The sequence below is a fragment of the Saccopteryx leptura genome, chromosome 1, assembly GCF_036850995.1.
Source record: "Saccopteryx leptura isolate mSacLep1 chromosome 1, mSacLep1_pri_phased_curated, whole genome shotgun sequence".
NCBI classification, from domain to species: Eukaryota; Metazoa; Chordata; class Mammalia; order Chiroptera; family Emballonuridae; genus Saccopteryx; species Saccopteryx leptura.
Genome location: NC_089503.1, coordinates 180,269,021 through 180,289,875, shown reverse-complemented (window position 1 = coordinate 180,289,875; position 20,855 = coordinate 180,269,021). Strand labels below are relative to the sequence as shown.

At 49.4% G+C, this 20,855-nt stretch overlaps 2 protein-coding genes across 10 annotated transcripts in view; one reads left to right on the top strand and one right to left on the bottom strand.

Moving 5' to 3' along the window:
* Positions 1-20,855, bottom strand: part of AKT3 (AKT serine/threonine kinase 3) — a 349,859-nt gene that overhangs the window by 85,646 nt on the left and 243,358 nt on the right. The window contains exons 14-15 of one of the 4 annotated variants that reach the window (XM_066382072.1): positions 15,409-15,529; positions 13,958-14,836 (exon numbers count right to left, since the gene is read on the bottom strand). The exons of 2 other annotated variants lie outside the window; for them this stretch is intronic. In XM_066382072.1, coding sequence (XP_066238169.1) covers positions 14,809-14,836; positions 15,409-15,529 — 149 coding nt within the window. In that variant the 3' untranslated portion in view covers positions 13,958-14,808. Of the gene's footprint in view, positions 1-13,957; positions 14,837-15,408; positions 15,530-20,855 lie in introns of those variants that run through there. One more of the 4 variants, XM_066382047.1, reaches the window with a different exon arrangement.
* Positions 1-20,855, top strand: part of SDCCAG8 (SHH signaling and ciliogenesis regulator SDCCAG8) — a 237,851-nt gene that overhangs the window by 215,936 nt on the left and 1,060 nt on the right. For 3 of the 6 annotated variants that reach the window (XM_066382023.1, XM_066382006.1, XM_066382030.1), the window contains one exon: positions 11,247-11,407. The exons of 1 other annotated variant lie outside the window; for it this stretch is intronic. In XM_066382023.1, coding sequence (XP_066238120.1) covers positions 11,247-11,407 — 161 coding nt within the window. Of the gene's footprint in view, positions 1-11,246; positions 11,408-20,855 lie in introns of those variants that run through there. 2 more of the 6 variants (XR_010751137.1, XM_066382002.1) reach the window with 2 other exon arrangements.

Sequence of the window (20,855 nt, the reverse complement as noted above, 5' to 3'; positions counted from 1 at the left end):
CCAACAATTTTCATTTCTCAGTCCTGTTTTTCTTTGTATGGGGGGGGGGGGGAGGGCTCACCCAACTGCTTTTGCTTTAAAAGAGCTACTTAAAGGTAACTGAGACTTAAGGCAGCTGGGCTCCTAGGTTCTTCAGAGTCATAAGATTCTTGATGTGTCAGCTCCTGTCCCTGCTGTTCCATGGTGCGGAGGTCCTTTATTCATGCTCAGCGCTCCCAGGGTCTCAGCCTGGGCCAGGTTGCACTGGCCCTTTAAGATTTCAAGGTAGCGATGCAGCAGATTGCCCAGGTGAGCTAAGGGGAAGCTCTGCCTCCTTTCCCTGGAAGCTCTGTTTTAAGCAGCTGTTCTATGAGAAAGCCTGTGTGACACTGTCAGAGGCTTTGGGGCCTTGCCTCTGTGCCCCATGCCTTTCCCCAAGCTTGCCGTGTGGCTGGGACCCAGCCAGCAGCTGGTCTCCCACGCTGGTCTTTGCAGCTTCCAGCCTCCGTGTCTGCATCCTTCATGCCAGGTCAGTGTGGTTTCCAGACCCAGGAGTCCTCCAACTGGTCAGTGACAATGTGAGAACAGAAGTGGAGAGTGTTCAGAACTTTTTATAGCCAGGTACAAATCGCATTTGTATTGGACTTCACAAAACTCCGTCAGCAACAGAGTGGAAGTTTAAAAAGAATGAAAAACAGAAGCAAAACTGGTTCTCGTCACTGAGCTAGGTGAGTAAGGGATTTTCCTCCTTTTTCCCACAACCCTGGGGCCTCAGAAAATGATTCTATGTCTGCTGTTTCCCAGGAAGTTGGCAAGTGTCTTACCTGTTCTCAAGGTCCTTGCCTAAAATGCTTATGTATTTATTTATTTATTTTTAGTATGGAATAGAAGTCATGCCTTTTTAAAAAGGATTGTGAAATGCTGCATAAAGCACTGGACTTGGAGTCAAGAGGCAGGAGTTCCATGCCTAGACTTACTACAGAAGGTCTGTGTGACCTTGGACAAGTCACTCATACGCTCTGGGCCTCAGGTTCACTATAATGGACTGAAATGAATGACCTCTGAGCTGCCGCTCAGCTCTACCATGACTTTGTCCTTTTTTTTTTTTTTTTAAGTGAGAGGCAGGGAGGCAGGCACACAGACTCTCGTGCCCCAACAGGGATCCACCCACCAAGCCCTCTACAGGGCGATGCTCTGCCCATCTGGGGCCACGGCTCTGTTGCTCAGCACCCGAGCTATTTTAGCACCTGAAGCAAAGCCATGGAGCCATCCTCAGCACCCGGGGCCAACTTGCTCGAACCATTCAAGCCATGACTACAGGAGGGGAAGAGAGAGAGAAAGAGTGAGATGGAGAAGGGGGAGGTGGAGGGGTGGAGAAGCAGATGGTCGCTTCTTCTGTGTGCCCTGACCAGGAATCAAACCCAGGACTTCCACACACTAGGCAGAAGCTCTACCACTAAGCCAACTGGCCAGAGTGACCTTATCCTTTTGAAGTGAAAAGCAGGGGTCTTTCCCCCAATCCCTGCCCCAGTTCAGCCCCTGCTGTGCTTCCCCAGGCAGCCAAAGTAGATTCGAATTTGAGAACATGAAAAATTCAAGGGGCAATACAGGAATGTAAACATTCTTGACTGGAAATGTAAATTCTCCCGAGAATTGTACGATTTTTAGAGTGAAGGACTCTATTGAAACCATTGAATAGGGTGGATTTGGGCAAAAGAATTGAATCAGCAAAGGAATTGAATTGGTAAAGCAGCCGTTGAAACTGCCTTAATTTTCTAAGTGAGGTTAACTGGCTGCAGTGGGTTCCAGATTCCTGAGCACGTGGCTTCATGCAGATTCTGTGTGACCACAAGATGCAATTATGTAAAATGTAGCAACCATTCTTTAGACTTGGAACCAAGTCTACAACTTTAATATGGCTTATTCGCTAAAATTAATTATCTAAAGCAGTAGTTAGAGTCATGGAGTTTTCAAACTTCAGCTTGGACAACCTAGCTGTGTTGTGATGACGAGAGAGCTGTCAGTATTTGAAGATGGGAACATAGTAAATTTCTGTAAAGTCACAGTATTGTAGAAGTTTGCAGCCGAAAGAGAACTTAATCATCTTCTAGCCTAGAGGCTGAAAACCTGTTCTCTAAAGGGTCCAATAAGAAATATGTTAGACTCTGTGGCCATATGGTCTCTGTTGCAGCCACTCAAATCACTATTAAAGTGCAAAAGCCGTCATAGAGCATTCTGAATGAGCAAGCATAGCTGTATTTCAGTGAGAGTTTATTTAGGGCTATGGAAAGTTGAATTTCACCGAATATTCATGTCACAAAATACTCTTCTTTTCATGTATGTCCATCATTTAAAAACATAAAATGCATCCTTAATGCACAGATGCTACAAAACAGGTAGTAGGACCAGGCTGGGTGTGGTCTGTGATGTGAAGTTGCTGACCCCAGTTCTCGTGTGAGGAAGGTGAGATTTAAAACGATCACCTGATTTGCTGCTGACCTTCTCATGACTGACATCAGAACTTCAAAGTAGGCTTGGAGAGTTTTCATTTAAGCAGTTGGCTACTTTGATGACCAAAATTGGAGCTACACAAAATAATTCTCCAGAAGACCTCATTTTGTATGTGTGGTTAATATCGTGAATGATAGCTTACCGGTGGTTCATAAACTTTGAGGATTCATCAGAATCACCCAGGGGGCTCATTCAAGGGTCCCACCCCAGAATCCCAGCTTCAGGAGTCTGGGGGTCTCCTTTTCTCAGTTTTAGAAATGGAGAAGCTGAGGTTGAGATAGAGCAAGCCTCTTGCCTAGTAAAATCTGTAGTTTGTCTGCAAATAGAACTACCTTATGACCCAGCAATCCCTCTACTGGGTATATACCCCAAAACCTCAGAATCATTGATACATAAAGACACATGTAGCCCCATGTTCATTGCAGCACTGTTCACAGTGGCCAAGACATGGAAACAACCAAAAAGCCCTTCAATAGAAGACTGGATAAAGAAGATGTGGCACATATACACTATGGAATACTACTTAGCCATAAGAAATGATGACATCAGATCATTTACAGCAAAATGGTGGGATCTTGATAACATTATACGGAGTGAAATAAGTAAATCAGAAAAAAACAAGAACTACATGATTCCATACATTGGTGGAACATAAAAACGAGACTAAGAGACATGGACAAGAGAGTGGTGGTTACCAGGGGTGGGAGGAGGGAGGACGCAGGAGGGAGGGAGGGAGAGAGTTAGGGGGAGGGGGAGGGGCACAGAGAAAACTAGACAGAGGGTGACGGAGGACAATCTGACTCTGGGTGAGGGGTATGCAACATAATTTAATGACAAGATAACCTAGACATGTTTTCTTTGAATATATGTACCCTGAATTATTAATGTCATCCCATCAACATTAATAAAAATTTATAAAAAAAAAAAAAAAATCTGTAGTTTGTGGTGGGAGTGTGAAGCTAGCTAGCTTCTTGTTTCCAAGCTCAGCACTCATTCATCTATTCTAGGAGTCCTATAATTAAGAGGCAACTTTCAATAGCCTACTTAAACTTAACTTACATGTTATGCTCTTTCGAAAAGAAAGTTATTACATATTAAACCGTACTTGTACTATAGATGAAATTACAGGTCTCATATTTGGTATAAATATTGTGCATTGGTAAGTGGTTCGTTCATTCGGACACATTTATCCAGCATGGTTGAAATGTTAGGCACCTTGCTAAGAGCTGGGGGTGGGGTGCTGGACAAGGTCCCATTCCTGTTCCTAAGAAATTCATAGTTCAGTGGGAGAGGCAGACAGCAATGCCCGCAGTAAGTGTGGATGGCAGTGCATGTGAATGGGGAGACACAACGAGCTGGGGAGGTTCAGATGGTAGGGGACTCATCTACAGAGCCGTTGGCTGAGTGATATGAATAGGAAGGGAGGAGGAAAAGATGACTGGGGACAGGTGACCAGAGAGGTCCCACTCATGAGAGGGACATAGAGGGGGGAGTGTGCCATGGTGGCTTGGTTACTTCTACCCCTTCCTGGTGAGTTTGAGAAAATGACCAACTTCTCTGAGCCTTGCTTTTCTCATGCAAGAAATGACGTAGATGAGAATCACGCAGATGACACCTGCTGTGCAGTATTGTTAGGAGGGTTCAATTAGTTCATGTATGTAAAATGCTCAGTAAATGTTAGCGCATTCTACTGGAATAGTGGAGAACTGAGTGCATATTTTACAGCCAAAACATTTGCACCTTTGAAATCCATATGTTGGTTGAAAAATGTTCTTCATTTTCAAAAGGAGGTTTCCTCCCCCAGGGAAACTGTGGCCTGAGCACTTTGAGAACATATCGAAGAAGGAAAAGAAAAAACCCTTTACTGTAGCCAGAGTGAGCAAAGGAAGGGGCTTTGGTCTGAAAACATTTCAGGACAAAAGATTTTTTACCACCACCTCCACCAAAAAAAAAAAACGAAAAAAAAACTTGCAGTTGTCTGGAGGTCTGGAGGAAGCTCCCAGGTGAAATTCTTGATTGCAAAACTAAAACCTCTAATCAAAAACATATATGAATGAAGACATTGACCACCACTGGGTGAGCCAGGGTTCTGTCTGGAGACATATATAGGAAGTGCCCCTGTGGCACTGGCACCAGGTCCTTGCAAGTTCACTTGAAGATTATATCTCATAACATCCTTAAACACTGCATATATTTTGTTCGTATCACATACAACATAAAAAATTTTAAATAAATGTATGCACTTGCTTTCACAGTATTCATAGCAAATGAGTGTCTGCAGCACAGGGCCAGAGCTGGCCGCTTGCTCCGCTTCTGCTTTGCATAAGATTTTCCCAGCCCACTCGGCTCTGTAACGTTGTTTTGTATTTCACCACCTGTTTTATCTAATCTTGAAGTCTTGCATATTTAAAAAAAAGTGTTGGTTCTGATCATGCCTGCGGGGTGTGGTGAAGAGGATTGCTGTTGGACCAATAGAGATGTGCCTGGGCCCAGCACACATACCAGTGCCTTTAATTGTGTCTGCACTTAGGGCTTTAGGAAAGCAGTGTATTTCCATGGAAACCACAGCCCCTGACTGTCTATAATTTCTGGGGAGCCTTTGGTTAGCGCTGTGCCCTGGAATGAGTGCAGCTGCTCTTGTCCTGCAGGAGTTCTGAGTCCTGCCCACTTGTGTACTGCAGTTCCTTCCGGAAATGCACCTGTGATCAGGATGGTGACCCCAGCCTAGGGTGCAGAGTGGCCCAAATGTGTTCTTCCTCGGGGACTAGCTGGCCCCACCGAGACCTGTGAGGGCAAGGGAGCACCCAGTGCTTCATGGGAAGGGATAGCCTTCGACCCCGATGGGCCTGGCCTGCCCACAGGTCCCCTGGGCACTGTGACAGCACTGAGCACATCCTGGGGAGGAAGGAGGCTCTCTGGGAAAAGACAGAATGCATGCCTGTTACAGAGATGAGAGACAGGTCTGGAGAAAGAAGAGTCCTAGGCTAAGGATTACGCTCTAAACTCTGATGATCTCATCTCTTTCCTGCTGGGTGGAGCCTTTGCAGGCTGTCGGGCCCCTTGCATGAGAGGTCCCTATCCAAACAGAAGCTGTAGCAGGCCTGGAAGTGGCAGCCCACTCTGTCCTATAATTACCTCATGGCCTCTAGAGGAAATGGCATAACACAAGGGACTCAAATAGAACAAGAAATGGCAACCTCCCAGAACAACAATTATGCTGAGACCTGAACACTGAGAATAAGTTTCCAGTCCTGTGAGGGACAAGGAGAGTCTGTTCCAGGCAGAGGGAACAGGCAGTGCGAAGGACTTAGGTGGGAGGAACATTTGGGGGACTGGGGAGCAGGGGTCACGGGCACTGGTCTGGGACTTGCTGGGGTCCAAGAAAGGGCTGTCCCTGCCCCTGGCCAGCACCGTCAATCCTTCACTGTGGCTCATTCCTCAGGAGACAGTTGTGCCCCTACCTGGGTGAATGCAGAGACCTGGAGCAGGAGCACCTTCAGGTTCCCCTCCCTGTCCCTTGCTGGGGTCTCAGTGGAGAAGGGTCCCAGTCTCTGCTCAGGGCACCTTCCTGTCTTGGAAAGCTTGCACCTGTGGCCTTGAAGGTTTCTCTTGTCCCCTTCAGAGCTTCCTGCCGGTGACTCAAGTCTCTCTTGCCCTCTGCACCTGCTCTTGCTACCTTACCTCCAGCCAAGCCCCTCTCTAGAGTAGCATCCCTGTTGTCCCCTGTAATTAAGCTTCTGGCACACCTACTGAATGGGCAGGCAGACCTGGCCAGGTGCGTCCCCATTGCGCACTGCCACCAGGCAGCATTTCATACAAAGTGCCCCTTCCTCCTCTGAGCACTTCCTCTTCCTTAAGCTCCAGGTCTCTCCTCCTACCTCCCAGCCATCCGTCTCTCTTACCTCCCAGCCGTCCATCTCCTTGTCTTGCTGGCTCCCTGTCCTCTGCCAGCCTTTAAGTGTGGCTGTTCTCCAAGGCCCCATCCTAGCCTTGTTCCCTCTCATGGCACCAGAGGTTCTTAGCCAGTGAGTTGAGGGACCGGGGGTTCTGCTTGGATATCTGCATTCTCAACATACTTGAAAACCTGTGCCAGGCTCTCCTGGGTGCATCTTGCTCCATGTTCCTGGCCTCACCTCTCGGCAGGTTTGGCCTGCACGGCTGAACCCTTCCTAGGGTCCCCACAGTGTCAACTGCTGGGTGGGTGGGCAGCTGTCTCCCAGGTACCTCGCTCTGACTCCAGAATTCTGCCCAGGCTGGTCCCTCCTCCCACCCGCCATTTGTTGGTAAATGGAACCATCATTGCCTAAAAGACAATGTCTGTATTTGTTAGTTTGCTGCAGAGCTCTAGTGGACCCAGCGTCACCTCCCTCTGAGCAGTCTGCTGCCGCCAGCTGAGCCACCTTTCACAGCTCGGAATCTCCAGACACCATCAGCTTTGCTGCCTCCCTGTGAGTGGCCCTGACCCCAGCCCCCATTCATCTTTTCACATCCCAGTTTGCCAGCCTAGTGACCTTGAATGAGTCATTCATCCTCTCTATGCCTATGTGTCTTCATCCTTAGAGTGGGGATAATTATTGTTTTTGCCTCATGGGATTGTCATAAGCACTAAAATGTTAATAAGTGATAAACTCTTAGCACAGTGCCTAACACATAGTAAGCACTCAGTAGGTGATGATGATGATGGTGATGATGGTGATGATGGTGATGATGATGGTGAGGATGATGGTGATGACAATGGTAATGATGGTGATGGTGATGATGGTGATGATGATGGTGAGGATGATGGTGATGATGGTAATGATGGTGATGGTGATGATGGTGATGGTGATGGTGATGATGATGGTGATGATGGTGAGGATGATGGTGATGATGATGGTGATGATGGTGAGGATGATGGTGATGGTGAAGATGATGGTGATGATGGTGAGGATGATGGTGATGGTGAGGATGATGGTGATGATGGTGAGGATGATGGTGATGATGGTGAGGATGATGGTGATGATGGTGATGATACTCTATTTTCTAAGTAGGCACAAACCTCTGGGTCCTCACACTTGCCCTATAGACCATTGGCTTTTCTGCCTTCACATTTTCTTATTTTAGTGCTGTGACCAGCATATCTAGTTGATCTCTCCTTAATTGGCTGGGAACCACTTGCTGGAAAGGACCATTTGTAATTCTAGATATACTCCTAGGACCCACCTCAGTACTTGACCCATGGGAGGTGTTTACCAAGAGTTGGTTGGCTTGCTAACTTAACTCAATGAATTAACCAACCATTATCAATGGTTAAGGCACTGGGCACCATGAGATTTTCCTCCTGTTTCTACCATTTCTTGTGAGACTTTGTGCAAGTTAATTGAATCCCTCAGCTTCAGTTTTCTCACCTATAACATTAGAGGATCGTGGTGAGCTTTTAATAACTAATCATTGTGGAGGAATAAGACCCGGATCAGGAAGTGTTTGCTGTTGTCAGTGGTGGTCAATGTAGCTGTGGTCTGCTGCGCCTGTGAACTTAGGACAACAACAGTGAGAGCAGTAACCACCATGGAAAATCAAAGAGCCTGTGTTAGCAAGACACCCCATGGACATCACTTCTCACTGATAGTAATGAAACACCCACGAACAGAGTGTAGCCAGGTTTGTGCAGTGTTTGGGGAAGGCTGTTAAAAAAAACTTTTTAATTAAAAAAATCTGTTTTACAAATACATATTCAAAATAGGCTTGAGGGTGCTGCCATTGAAATCCATTTTTCCTTAGCAAAGTCCCCTTGGTCTACAGTCTGCGTTTTTGGGTTTTTCTTTTAACAAACGTGGGTTTGAGTTTGTTATTATTATTTTTCCTTTCCTAAGGTTCTCATTTACTTCACTGCTCCAAACAGAGCGACAGAACACAGGGGCCCTGAAGAAAAGAGGGAGAGTGTTTTTTAAAGAGAGAAAAACTCTCTTGAGTGGGACTGCCCGGTATGTTCAAGTTGGCTCAGTTGAGTCAGAATGAATCCATCTTTCACCCTTCAGCTATGAAGCCAGTGGGGGCGTCTGCCTCCCGGAGGGAAAGCGAGACTCTCTCAAGTGGACAGCTGGCCAGCTGGCTTCCTGCTGGGACACCAAGCTGGCACCAGGGACTTGGTTTAGCCCATCTGTGAGGGGCCTGAGTGCCCCAGGGAATGGCTGCAGGGATCCAAGGCCCACAGTTTGCAAAATACCACCAACCGAGCCCCATCTCGGTTCCAGTTCCGAGGGCTCCACAGAAGGAGGGTCTTGTCTGGAATTGGCCCCAGCCTGGTGGCAAGCCACCGTGCCCACAGCCAACTTTGTGCTGCATGCAGGTTCTGGCTGAGCCGTCACCCTGTATCCAGCAGCCATCTCTTCAGGAGCACCAAACCCATACTAAACTCACCAGTACTCAGGACCCTATCCGAGCACAGGGCGGGGCCGGGTGGAGAATGGCCAGCCTCAGCGCCATCTAGCCTTCAAACTTTCGTGGTATCCTCTAGTTATAGCTTGTTCCAGTTCCACATGTTTCCAGCAAGCACGAAGCTGGTGGTAGCTCTGAGCTTGTGGCTCTCTCAACATCCATGACTAGATTGGAGAGGGAAAGCCACCTAAGGGTTAAGAGAGCTCAAGTACTAATGATGACGCTTGTCACCTGTCTGCTTCCCAAGGAAACGGGCTGTTCTCATCCCTGCATCTGTCAGTGGGCCAGTCTGGGCAGCATGCTCCTGCCTTTTGCCCACCCCCAGTACCCCCAGCGCACTGGCCCAGCCTCCCTGCTGCCTGGGATGTCCTCTCCTAGCTGCACCCTGCTCAGGACACAGTGCATAAAAACTTCTGTTTGGTCTGATGCCAGTTGGGTGGTTTTATGACTATGCTATCAGGAAAAATTGTCCCCAGTGTGGTGGGGGACAAGGGCAGATTGGGCTTCCCAAAGCTGCAGGGCCATGGCATCACTGGAGGAAACATTTCTTCCTCCAGGAGCAGAGGAAGGGCAATGGAGAAGGAGACATAACTGTAATTGCTACAGTATGGAAGCAGGAGAGCACCCTTGGATAGAGGATCCTTGCGGTGTGGTCCTGCCCCAGCCTGATCCCGGGAGGCTGGGCAGGGCCCGACAGCAGCCTAGGCTTGGGGGTGAGGGATTACCTGACCCTGGTCCTGAACAGCCACAGACATGGGAAGGAAGAGCTGAGCTGTGCCCTTGATCCTTATTCTCCTCCTCCAGAACCGGTGGACGGGGCATGGGTTTGCGAGCGTGGTCCTCCTCGGCCTTGACCTAGGAGCCGGAGGGCAGTGAGGGCATGCACTGTGTTGGCTGGACACCACTAAGGAGCTATACTCCTCAGGAGGATGTGGGGAGGGGCGGCTGACTAAAGTGCCACCATGCTGTGAGGTTTCTTAGAAAGCAGGATTATCTGTCTCCAGATACCACGTCATTTTTAGTAAATCAGCCTGCCCACCCCTAAGGCCCAGATCTCTGTCCTGGTGTTAGGTAGGACGAGCGTCACAAGGTCTTGGCTAAGCTTACTAAATGCTATTCATGCTACGTGTTGAAATGAAGCACAAAGACTGTACTTTCGGGGATCATTTCTATAGTTTGAAATAAAGCACAATGTTTTGCAGACCAGCTGTAAACAGGATGAACTTAACAGGAACCCAATCCAATGAGTATCGAGGACTGAAAGCAACACACAACTGACCAAATAGCATGTGTAAGCAATGGCTAAGCCTCCCTTCTGGATACGAGCTTTGGATAGGAATCCCTGCTTCTTTGCTTGATGCCAGTATATAAACCTACCTTGTGATAAGCACGACTTGTTTTGACTAGAGCACCTCAAGAGTCTGTGGTCACAGATAAATGTTCAGTTGTGCACCAGAGACACATGCAGGGAAGTCTGAACTGAGGGCAACCTGAGGCCAGTGTCTGTAGAGCAGGACTTGAGGTCTGTGGTTCAGTGTTGGACATGGAGCCTGGAGTTTGAAATGCATCCTAACCTTTAAAAATCCTTTTTTGTAAAAATACAAGTTAGTTTCACTGTTGGTGCCTTTGGTTGATGAGGACTGTAAGGAAGGGTGTGTGACTCAGCTAACTTCTTTCCAGAACAGTTCTGGCTACTTTTTCAACTCTGAATTTAATCCAGAGCCTACCTGGCCATGCCTGGTGTGCCACTGCCTGTATAGGAAGCTGTCTATGGACAGAGAAGCACAACAGTTTGAGTGAACTAGCGAGTCTGGAGAGAACCCATCAGCAGAATGACAAATATAGGATCTTTAAAGACATCTGGTCAGTGGGGCCAGACCTCATGAGCGACTGAGTGATGAATAATGGAAAGCCCTTAGTCCAGTGCTTCCGTCCTCCTCGCCCACTTCCCCAGCCCGGCTGGCGTCCGCTCTGCACATTCCCAGCTGGACAATGGAGGCATTTAGGCCCCTCGTCTTTGACCTCTGTGAGTTATAGCTTTCAGTTTTTCTACCTATCCAACTTCTCTGTGTGTTTGCTGCTGATGAAGCTTGTTGATTTCCTTCCTTCCACACTTGGTCCAACTGTATTCAACCTACCAAATGTGCTCCAAGTGCCCTGCTGGCCTAAGCCTCACACCTCAGGGTCACTTATGGTCAAGGTCACTGGCAGGCACTCCCTCAGGTACACAAGCAATGGGACACTAATGGGCCGAACCCAGCTGTTGTCCCCGGCGCCCGGAAGCCCATGGCCCCCAGTTCTCAGGATGCACGTCTAACTGCACGGTGATTCCTCTCCAGGCTGAAGCAGCTGGGCAGGCACAGCCAGGCCACAGCCCAACAGACGGTGCAGCTGCTCGGCAGGCAGAGCCAGCTCCTGCTGGAGGGGCAGGCCCTGTCGGAGGAAGTGGAGTGTCTGAGAGCCCAGGTACGTGCCTGCGGCGCTGCGCGGGAGGCTTCGGGTGGGCTCAGCCCCTGGAGGGCACGCTGGGGTCTGCACGTGGGTTTGTCTAGTTGCTGTTTACACAAATGCATTTTAACAGGTGAAAATTCCCAGTGATCTAACTGCTCAGCTAACAAGCCAGAAAGCAGATCCTGTGTTGGGCACAATGGGGGACACAGGGAAAAGTGGGACCCAGGTCTGGCCTGTTTAGGGAACTAACATGTGCAGGAGCAGAGCCCAAGAGCGAAGAGGCCACCCCACGTGCTGAGCTGTCCCAGGCGCGTCTCTGCCAGGGCTGCAGCAAGCAGGGGGCAGGGACTGCAGTGGACAGGAGGCTTCTGGGAGTCTGCCTTGAACTGTCCTTGGAGACATGTGCAGCCTGAACTGGTTGAAGAAGTGGGCACTCCCAGTTAGGCAAGTCACTGTGAATGGCATGCATAAATCTTGTCCTAAATTACCTGACTGATAATTGAGCTACAATTATTTGGGGGGGGGGGGTTATAAAAACCATTTCATAAGGCCATTTTTAAACAAAACCAAAGTTTACTAAAGAATAAAAGATGCAGAAAAGTAACTTGCTTCATATGTCCCAAAAAGAAAAAATAAAGGGGACAAGCCATCATGCTGGACAATAGAGCTGGTTTTGAGTGCTTGCAGGGGGCCTGGTTGTGACACATGTAACAAGCAGCAACTCCCTTTTCCCTGCAAGATTGACTCTTGTTGCCATTTTACAGATAGGGAAACTGAGGCTCAGATGAGCATGTCCAGCTAGCAAGTAAGGACACGGAGGCAGAGCCCAGGTCTGACTCCAGAGCCCAGGCTTTCCCTGTAAGTTTAGGTCTGGGGCTACCCACAGGGGGAGAGACAGAGAGTCCAGGTGAGCTGGGACCACAGAGTGAAACCTTTTCTGCTAAATTGCTTCTCTTCTGGTCTGAGAGGCCGAGCTTTTCCCCATCCAGCAGTTTATTAGGATAATGAGGTGGTCCACGGGCTGGCCGTGGCCTCAGCCTTTAATTCGATTGCACCCAGGTGCTCTGCGAGTACCCGGAGGACGTCACTCATGCGTGCTCAGAATGATTTATGGGAAAATGCATCTGGAAATGAAAAGGATGAGAAATTGTCTCTCATTGTCCTTTCAAATGAGCATGTGCCGAATGGATATCCGGGAGCCACTAGCCTCTGAGCGATTTTTCCTGCTCAGCCCACCAACTCCCTCTGCAAAGTACTCATTTGTTCCACAAATAGTAAGTGAAAACTCCACCCCCACCTCAAAACCCATGCCAGTCACTGAACTAAGGTCTGGGGATGAGGACACACCTGTACTGTTCCCCAGTGCCTCTGAGACAAATCAAGGAATATGGATCCGGGGCCACTGCTCACACACTCCACAGCAGCATCTCTGGGATCAGGGCCCAGGAATCTGCATTTTCACAAGCTGGTTGGGTCATTCTGGAGGACACTGAGGTCTGAAAACCTGTACAGCGTTTGCAGGCAGAAAGAACCAGGATAATTCCAAACTGGGTCATGGTGGTAAGGCCTTGAACAAGTCACATCTCTTCTCAGTCTCTGTTGTCCCGTCTGCACAGGGGGTGTCAGACCAGCCCAACTCAAGGAAGTACTGGAAGTGTGGACCAGCTGTACGTAGTAGGGCTTTCCTTGTCCTATCCCCCTACCCCGCACCTGAGAAGTTCCCCAGAGAAGCAGAGGGAGGGTAGAGCCTGTGGCCCCGGCAGCGAGGGCACGACACTTGCTCCCTTCCCCCCTGTTCTCAGACATGCTTAGTCCCCTCTTCCTGCCAGAGCTGACCTTGGGCACATCCTGTGGGAGGCCCTGGCCAGTGACCGGGCTCTGGTCTGGTAGGGTAGAGGGACTATGACTCAGCACGACTGAGTTTTTTGGCCTCTCAGAGTCAGGAGCTACTTAAGAAGCGGATGTGGGAGCACTTCTCTACATAGCAGCTCCCTCTGGGTCCTGGACCAGATCATTGCCACGTGGGATTTGCTTTTTAACACCCCATCTGCCTACCTGCGCCCACTCAGATCCCACCATGGACATCGCTGCTTAGAAACCTCTTCCAAATAAAATATTTAAAGAAAAACACCCCAAACCTCAAAAAACCTTCAGTAAAATGAGCAGGTCTTTCTTCCTTTGCCTAAAGCAACATTAATGATTCGACCATCCTGTACTCTCATGCTGGCCAATCTGGCTTGTCTTTAAAGGAGTCTTTTAGATCTACATGTTCCATTCGGAGTTATTTAACTACGAGCATGACAAAAGAAGTCTGGTGGAGGAATTTTTGGCTTTTAGTAGCAAACACTGAAAGAGGAGGCAGGGGCCAGTGTGACAAGCTCTCTACTAAATATCTAAACCCAAGGCCTGCTCTTTCCAGCCCAGGAAGGGCCGTACCGACTTCAGCCATGGAGTAAACTTGAATTGTTAGCCTAGCTTCCAGCAAGCCCTTAAAGTCGGTGAGGCCCCTGATTGCCCGGGTGTTTCGGCAGACATGGCCTCCCAAGTGTTCTGGAGTGGTCATCACACCCCGTTTTCCTGGAGAGTTTTGTGTCCCATCTCTATTTTAGGGATGCTTTAACTAAAGGCTTCCATTTTTTTAGACTGAGTGAATTAAGCACAATCACTTAATTTTGCACGTCAAACTCTAAAAAGCTGTCCACCTAATACCCAAAAGAGAGGGGATATTTTCTGGCCTGAGCTGAGTCACATCCCCCGAATTGTTCCCTTGTCCCAGTCCAGTGCCCTGAAGCAGATGACAGGGCTCCAGGCTAGTCTGTTTAAAAGGTTTTATTATTCTAAATTGTTCCTGCTAAATTCTGAATTGTGCACAACATGTCTGGCAGAGGGAGCTGGTCATAGTCCTAATGGTGCCACTGTGACAGTTTTGGCTGCAAGAATTGCCATCCCGCCCTTGAACACTGCTATGGAGAGTAGGCCAGTCTGGTCAGAGTGGGCCGGTCCCAGACCTGGCCCAGTGGCGTGGCTCAGGGTGCTGAACACTAACCTCAAGTGCTGAACAATAACCTTATTGATTTGTTCTTACTTTCATCCTGACTAAAAACAATGGCTTTCTTACTTTCCTGCCTCACTCGGGGTGGGAGCGATTTCTAGAAAATGGCTTTGAAAATGTTATGAGATGCTCTCCCTATGGAGAAACAGGGCCATGGCTACACTAAGCCAGCCGGACTCCAAACACCATCCTCTGTCCATGTCTTCAGTTCAGTGAGGGCTCGCTGAGCTGGGGGAGCAGGCACCAGTGGGAGAGGACCCGGTGTCAGAATGAGGAACCTGGGTCCCAGGGGAGTTTCGGAGAGGCCTGACAGCTGGGAGCCAGGTCAGGGGTCTGTGACCCAGCGCCTGGGGGCTTTAATATCTGGCCAGGAAGGGTGGTGGCAGCTGGTGCGGAAATTAGAGTCTTTCACAGGGAGAACGGCATCTGTGAGATGGGAGAGAATGGAAGTTGTCTGTCCACTTGAGACTGTCTTCTACATCAAGATTATTTTGTTTATGTATTTATCTGGTTACAAATATGGTTTCAGCTGATCTATGTTTTCTAATAGCAGTCATCCCGACAGGCTGCGTGGTTCCATCCTGAGAGTGTTCAGTCTGGGGAGGGTGTCTCTTTAGTTAGTCCCTTCAGATGAATCTCCCTTAGAGTTTAGAAAACAGCATCTGAAACTGACTTGCCCGTGATTAATCAGTTGGCCCTACAACTTCTGAGCATTCTTGGCAGTAAATTTAATCTCTAATTTGATTTAAACTTGTGCACTGATCCAGCAGCCATATGTGATTATATTCAAAATCATGGACATGATCTCGTTACACCAAAGGACTCGTGGAAAAGAGCTGAAAACCAGGACAAGAAACAAAAGCCCAGATGATGATGAAGGGAAACAGACCCGTTTGCGACCTGAAGCTAAGAGGGTGCGGGGGGGGGGGGGGGGGTGCTTCAGAAACATGAACTTAAGGGAGGCCCCTGTGAGGTGGAGGCCAGCTGGGAAGAGGTACCTACAGAAGGACTTGTGTGCATCTCTGAGCTGAGAGAGGCTTCCACAGGGGTTGCAGGGTCCCTCCATGAGCCTTGGGGACTTCACCCAACGGCTGGAGGAGGTTCCGTGAAGGTAGCTACCTGTAAGACAGATGGTGCTCGAATAGAACAGCAAATACACTGAATAAAATAAATTTAAAAGCCTCCTCCTGAACCAAGATTTTTTTGGAAAGAATTCTAAATAGATGAAAACAAACAATTTGATTTTCAACCAAATTGTTGTTGTTTTGTTTTTACCCTGATTTTCACCCGAATTGTCAGTCTTAAAAATAAACACTGATACATTCCCAGAAAATATTTTTCAAATAAAAACTGACTGTTAAAGTTTGCCCTGATTCTTTCAAAACTGTGTACAAGACACTGTCAACCAATGTGACTTACATATTTTTTTAAATACACTTGAACATATGCAGCTCAAATGTCATTAACTCCCTGCTGCCTGTGAGTTTGCAGAGATGACATAAGACCCCAGTGCTGATTCCGAACATAAGGGTCTTAGGACCTCAGAGAACTTCCCCGAGCAACTCAAATAGCATAGTTTAACTTTTTGTTTTTTAAAACTAAATGCCCTGTATCTAATTATTATTGAAAAGCATATTCGGCTTCATTTAAGCCAGACTTGCTCTCTTGTTAACAGTTCACTTTGTCCAAGAGTGAATAATCTCCTAATAAGACTCATGAAAGAAAAATAAATGGAATTTTGTGGCGCTTCAGACATTCACTCCACTTATTGCTCCCCGAGTCAGGCACTGCATTTTGCAATATAAATTTACAATCAAGATTTTAAAGGGAGCAAAATATTTTAATCCAATTAGACAAGTGAACAAAACACTGAATATTACATGCAGTGCAGATAGCAGTTCTTGCCTTTAAAAGACTGTAATTCCGTCACATTACAACCCCAAATGTCAATGTTGTCTTTATTTTTAACGCTTTCCAACACAAGGCAGTCAGAAGCGCCACTCTCTGCTGTCGGTGACACTGTCCTTTGGGAATTCTTAAACTCTGCTTACCATGGAAACATGGTTCATGAAAAACAGAGACACCTGCCCATGTGCAGAGGACATGCTTGTAACTTCTGGGAATGCAGAGAGCTGGAGATTGCAAACCCGGGACCCCGCGAGTTGCAGCGGGAACCCTGGGTGTGAGCGAACTCTAGGGAGAGGAGAGATGGCGAAGCAGATGCCAGGCCCTGGGGCATGCATGTCCTCTGAGCGACCCCTCCCTCCAGGATATGGGTCCCCTTCCCTGCAGCCCCCACATCTCAGCCCCAAATCCAGTCCCAAGATGCTGTTTTCCCAGAAAGCCCAGGAATCCAGTTGCTGCCTTTTTCCCAAGAGAGGCTCCCTGCCTCCACCTTGTCGTGTTTCTGGCTTCCACAGTTCTTGTCCCTCTTTGGAGCCCAGAGGCAGCACAGCCAGGGCCCTTCATTGTCACAGCCCAGCTGGCATCTAGGAGGGAAGAATGAGGAGCTGGGGCCACCACGACCTTGCTGTGAACTGCCCCGCTCTGCAGCTGCTAACAGCCAGATCCTAAGGAAGGCTGTGCCGAGTCGGAGCAACGGAGGGGCCCAGCCAGAGTTTTGGTCACTTGTGTGTGTGTGTGGGGGGGGGGGGGGGTATGGAGGCGAGGCAGGACTCTACTGAGCTGGAGGTGCGGCCCTGTGCCCTGTGCCGGGGGTGGGGGGGGAGGACCACCACGTTGTCACAGGTCAGCTCTCAAAGCAGAAGCCACCATCTCACAAAGCTCTGCAGAGCACTGGTACGGGCACCTCCCCTGAACAAATCAGTGACACTCCAGCCCCCTTGGCATCTTCAGTCCAGGTTGGCTCTTCAATCTGTCTTTGCCTTAATCCCACAAACGCATTCTCAGTTGCTCCCGGGCTTCCACTGCACTGGGCAGAATAGCATGCAAGAGCCCAGACTTTGCAGCCTGACTGCCCCGGTTCAAATCTCTGCTCTACACCATTTCAGGTAAATTTTTTGGCCTCCATATCACTTCCTTTCTGGCTTAAAACAACAACTGAACCAGCTTCCCTTTAAAAGGGAACTGCCCACGTTACCCAGAACCCTTCAGGGATGCCGGGAAGCCTGCAGCCTTGGCACTGAGATCACTGTGGGCATGAGAGAGCTGTGCAAATAAATCATTTAGCATCTTTTTTTTTGTACAGACAGGAAACTAAGGCCCAGAGAGGTGAAGTGAACGGAACTCAGAAGTCAATGGGCAGGAAACAGGTTTCTAGAAAGACTGGTATCCATTCCTTGGGCCAAGGCTGGATTGGGGGTTGGGGGTTGGGTGTCCTGAATGGAAAGGAGGCTTTTCTGTCCCTGGGCAGTGCCTCCTAGCTGTGCCCCCAGTGGGCCTGTGGGCTGAGCCACAGGGAGGGCGGGGCTGGTGCTTTCCCAGATCTCTGTCAGCCCTGGGCCGGGTTTGAAATGCCCCAGATGGATGTGGGGAGACATATCTGCCCTCCAGTTAAAAAGAAATGCTTTCTTGCCAGAGGCCCAAGGACAGAACCATTTTTGACCTGGCCACACATGCATAACAGCACCTGAGCAAGATGGAGAGCAGCAAGCAGGGTGTGGGGAAAACAGCTGTGTTAGACTTGCTCACTGGTTTACCAGCTGCAAGCACTTTGCCTGATTAGTGTGTGACCATGGGGCAGCACCACGTGTGTATAGTCTATGTAAGGCTATGGGTGCTTGTACTCAGCACAGGTTGTGGATTGGCGACTGCCCATCCGCTTGTCCTCCCTCCCGTCCGTCCACCCACCCACCACTTGTGGCGCCGTTTTTGCTGTTCATTTGCCTGAGAGGCGATTTTCCCTGCCTGTTGGCTCATCCACAGTTGCGAGAATCTATTAAACACCAATGGGCCTACACTTTCTGGCTCTACAGTTCCTCTACTGTCTGCCCGAATCCAACATGGACTTGCCTGACCTTGGCCACTGGCATTACACGGGGTATTTCATTTGCAGGGACTGCTGAGAGGCTGGGGTGGGGACTGGCCAGGCTGAGGCAACAGCACCTCCTATGTTCAGGACAAGAGGGCACCGTGACACCCGGGCTGGGGGACAAAGCAGCAGAAAAGGCTCCACGGACTCACGGCACCATTGCCTGGGAAACAGCTGAGATCACCCAGAGAGACTCATTTTATAAACCCTGAATTTAAAGTCAAATCAGAAATACGTTAGACACAAAAGAGGGTGTGTGGAAACAAGGCTCTGTTAGGACTTAAAGTGGAAGAAAGACAACAGACTAGCCATAGTGGTTCAGCGGACGGGAGCCCCCGTGTCATCTGCGAACAACGTTTCAGAAGGCCGCTCTCAGAACGCCCTGCCCTCCTCTAACCTGGAGGGCAGCCACGGACGCTGCAGATGTGGCCACACCACCCAGAAGGCCACAGCCAGGGACCTTGGTGACAAGCTGAGAGGTAGAAGGAAGGGGCAACGGCAGCACAGGCCTACAGCCACAGTTCAAATGGCCAAGCCCCACGGGCACCCGCATCCTCTTCTCCTGCCCATCCGGGCCCTGATGACTGCAGAGCAGAGGAGGGAACCAACCTCCTGGACATAAGCGTGGCTGATGTCCCCAAGAAATGATGACAGAGAAGCCAGATGTTGTCAGAAGCTGAAGCTTCCATCTGTGGGTGTGCTATGGAACTGCGAAGCACTGAGGGTCTTTACTGGAGATCTAGCAGACTGAAGAACAGGGAACGCTGCACTTGGCAGACAACAATGATGCAATAGGGTCATTCAGTCTATTTATTGAGTGTCACCATGGCTCGGGCATTGGGGGTCGATCACTGGACCATGAGTACTATTAACATAGAAGTGGGTAAATACAGGGCTTCACACCGAAACCAGGTAAAACATAAAGCTGTCAATGAGAAGTGATAGGTGATCTGCTATGGCGGGGGGGGGGGGGGGGGGGGGGGGGACTCAGGTGACTTCTGCTTGTTCATGATGGAGACCACATCTGTGTCACTCCTGAGTGGGCCCACGGGGGCCAGGGACCCTGGTTGTAGTGGGGCCCTCTGCGAGCCGGCAGGGACCGGGCCAATGACAATAAATTACTGGACAGCCCTGGAGCGTACGCTGGGACACATCGTGAAAAATACATTTCCTGGAGCTGGTTTAAAAAAATAAAAAACCCTGCCATCCGCCTGACCCTGACCAGGCGGTGGCACAGTGGATAGAACGTCGGACTGGGATGCGGAGGACCCAGGTTTGAGACCCCGAGATCGCCAGCTTGAGCGCGGGCTCATCTGGTTTGAGCAAAGCTCACCAGCTTGGACCCAAGGTCGCTGGCTCGAGCAAGGGGTTACCCGGTCTGCTGAAGGCCCATGGTCAAGGCACATGGGAAATGAGAAATCAATCAATGAACAACTAAGGTGTCGCAATGAAAAACTGATGATTGATGCTTCTCATCTCTCTCCGTTCCTGTCTGTCCCTGTCTATCCTTCTGACTCTCTGTCTCTGAAAAAAACAAACAAAAAACCCTGCCATCCATTTTCCTTTGCCTTCAGGTCTCGACCCCTGTTCTGAACTTTGCAAGTTATAGGTGTGTCAACTTTTTCATTTGAAATATGCCTGTATGCTTAGCCTTTCAAAGATAAATTTGAGTCTTTCATTAGAAAGTTAGCCACTGTCTCTGGAGCACTCAGGTTGGCAGGCCACCCACCAGAGAGCCAAGCGGGTCATCCAAGCCTGTGGTTCAGCAGAACTGGGCCAGTTCAGTCAAGACTGGAAGGCAAAGCAGCTCCAGATGGAGACCCTATGTTTCATGGTCAGATGAAGCTGCTGGCAGCCTCTGTACTGGGTATCACACTGAGGACAGAAAGGGGCCCTTACTGCCACGGCAGGGCCCTGCAGCTCAATCAGGGAGGGCACGGAGAACAGCCCCCCCCCCCCCAGCCCTAACCCTGGCAGGGCTGCAGCAAATTACTGTAACTGCCCTGTGTGGAAATCATCCTACTCACAGTCTCCTGCATTCAATAGTCATGATCAGGGACCCACCCACCAGGAGGGCTCCTGGAAATATAAACATCACCTGTTTTCATTTCCAGAAATACCAGCAGACTGATCATCTTCTCTTTCATGAATCCTGATCTTGGTTAAACAAGCTGCCTCAGCTTGGGAACCCTCACCAAGTAATCCCAGCTTCAGCTGGGTTTCCAGACCCCTCCCCTTCTGATTCTGACTCAGGGAAGCCTGTGCTAGGAGGTGCACAGGCGTCCTGGATTAATTCCCAGCTAAACAGAGACCAGGCTGGGCCCTCGGCTCTCTGCGTTCTGGTTTACCTGCTAGAGGGAGCAATGGGCTTGGCAGGAGATCCTAGAGTGCTCCGTGTGGTCCCTATCCTCTCAGGGACTTCACACTCCAGAGGGCAAGGCCTGGGTCTCCTTC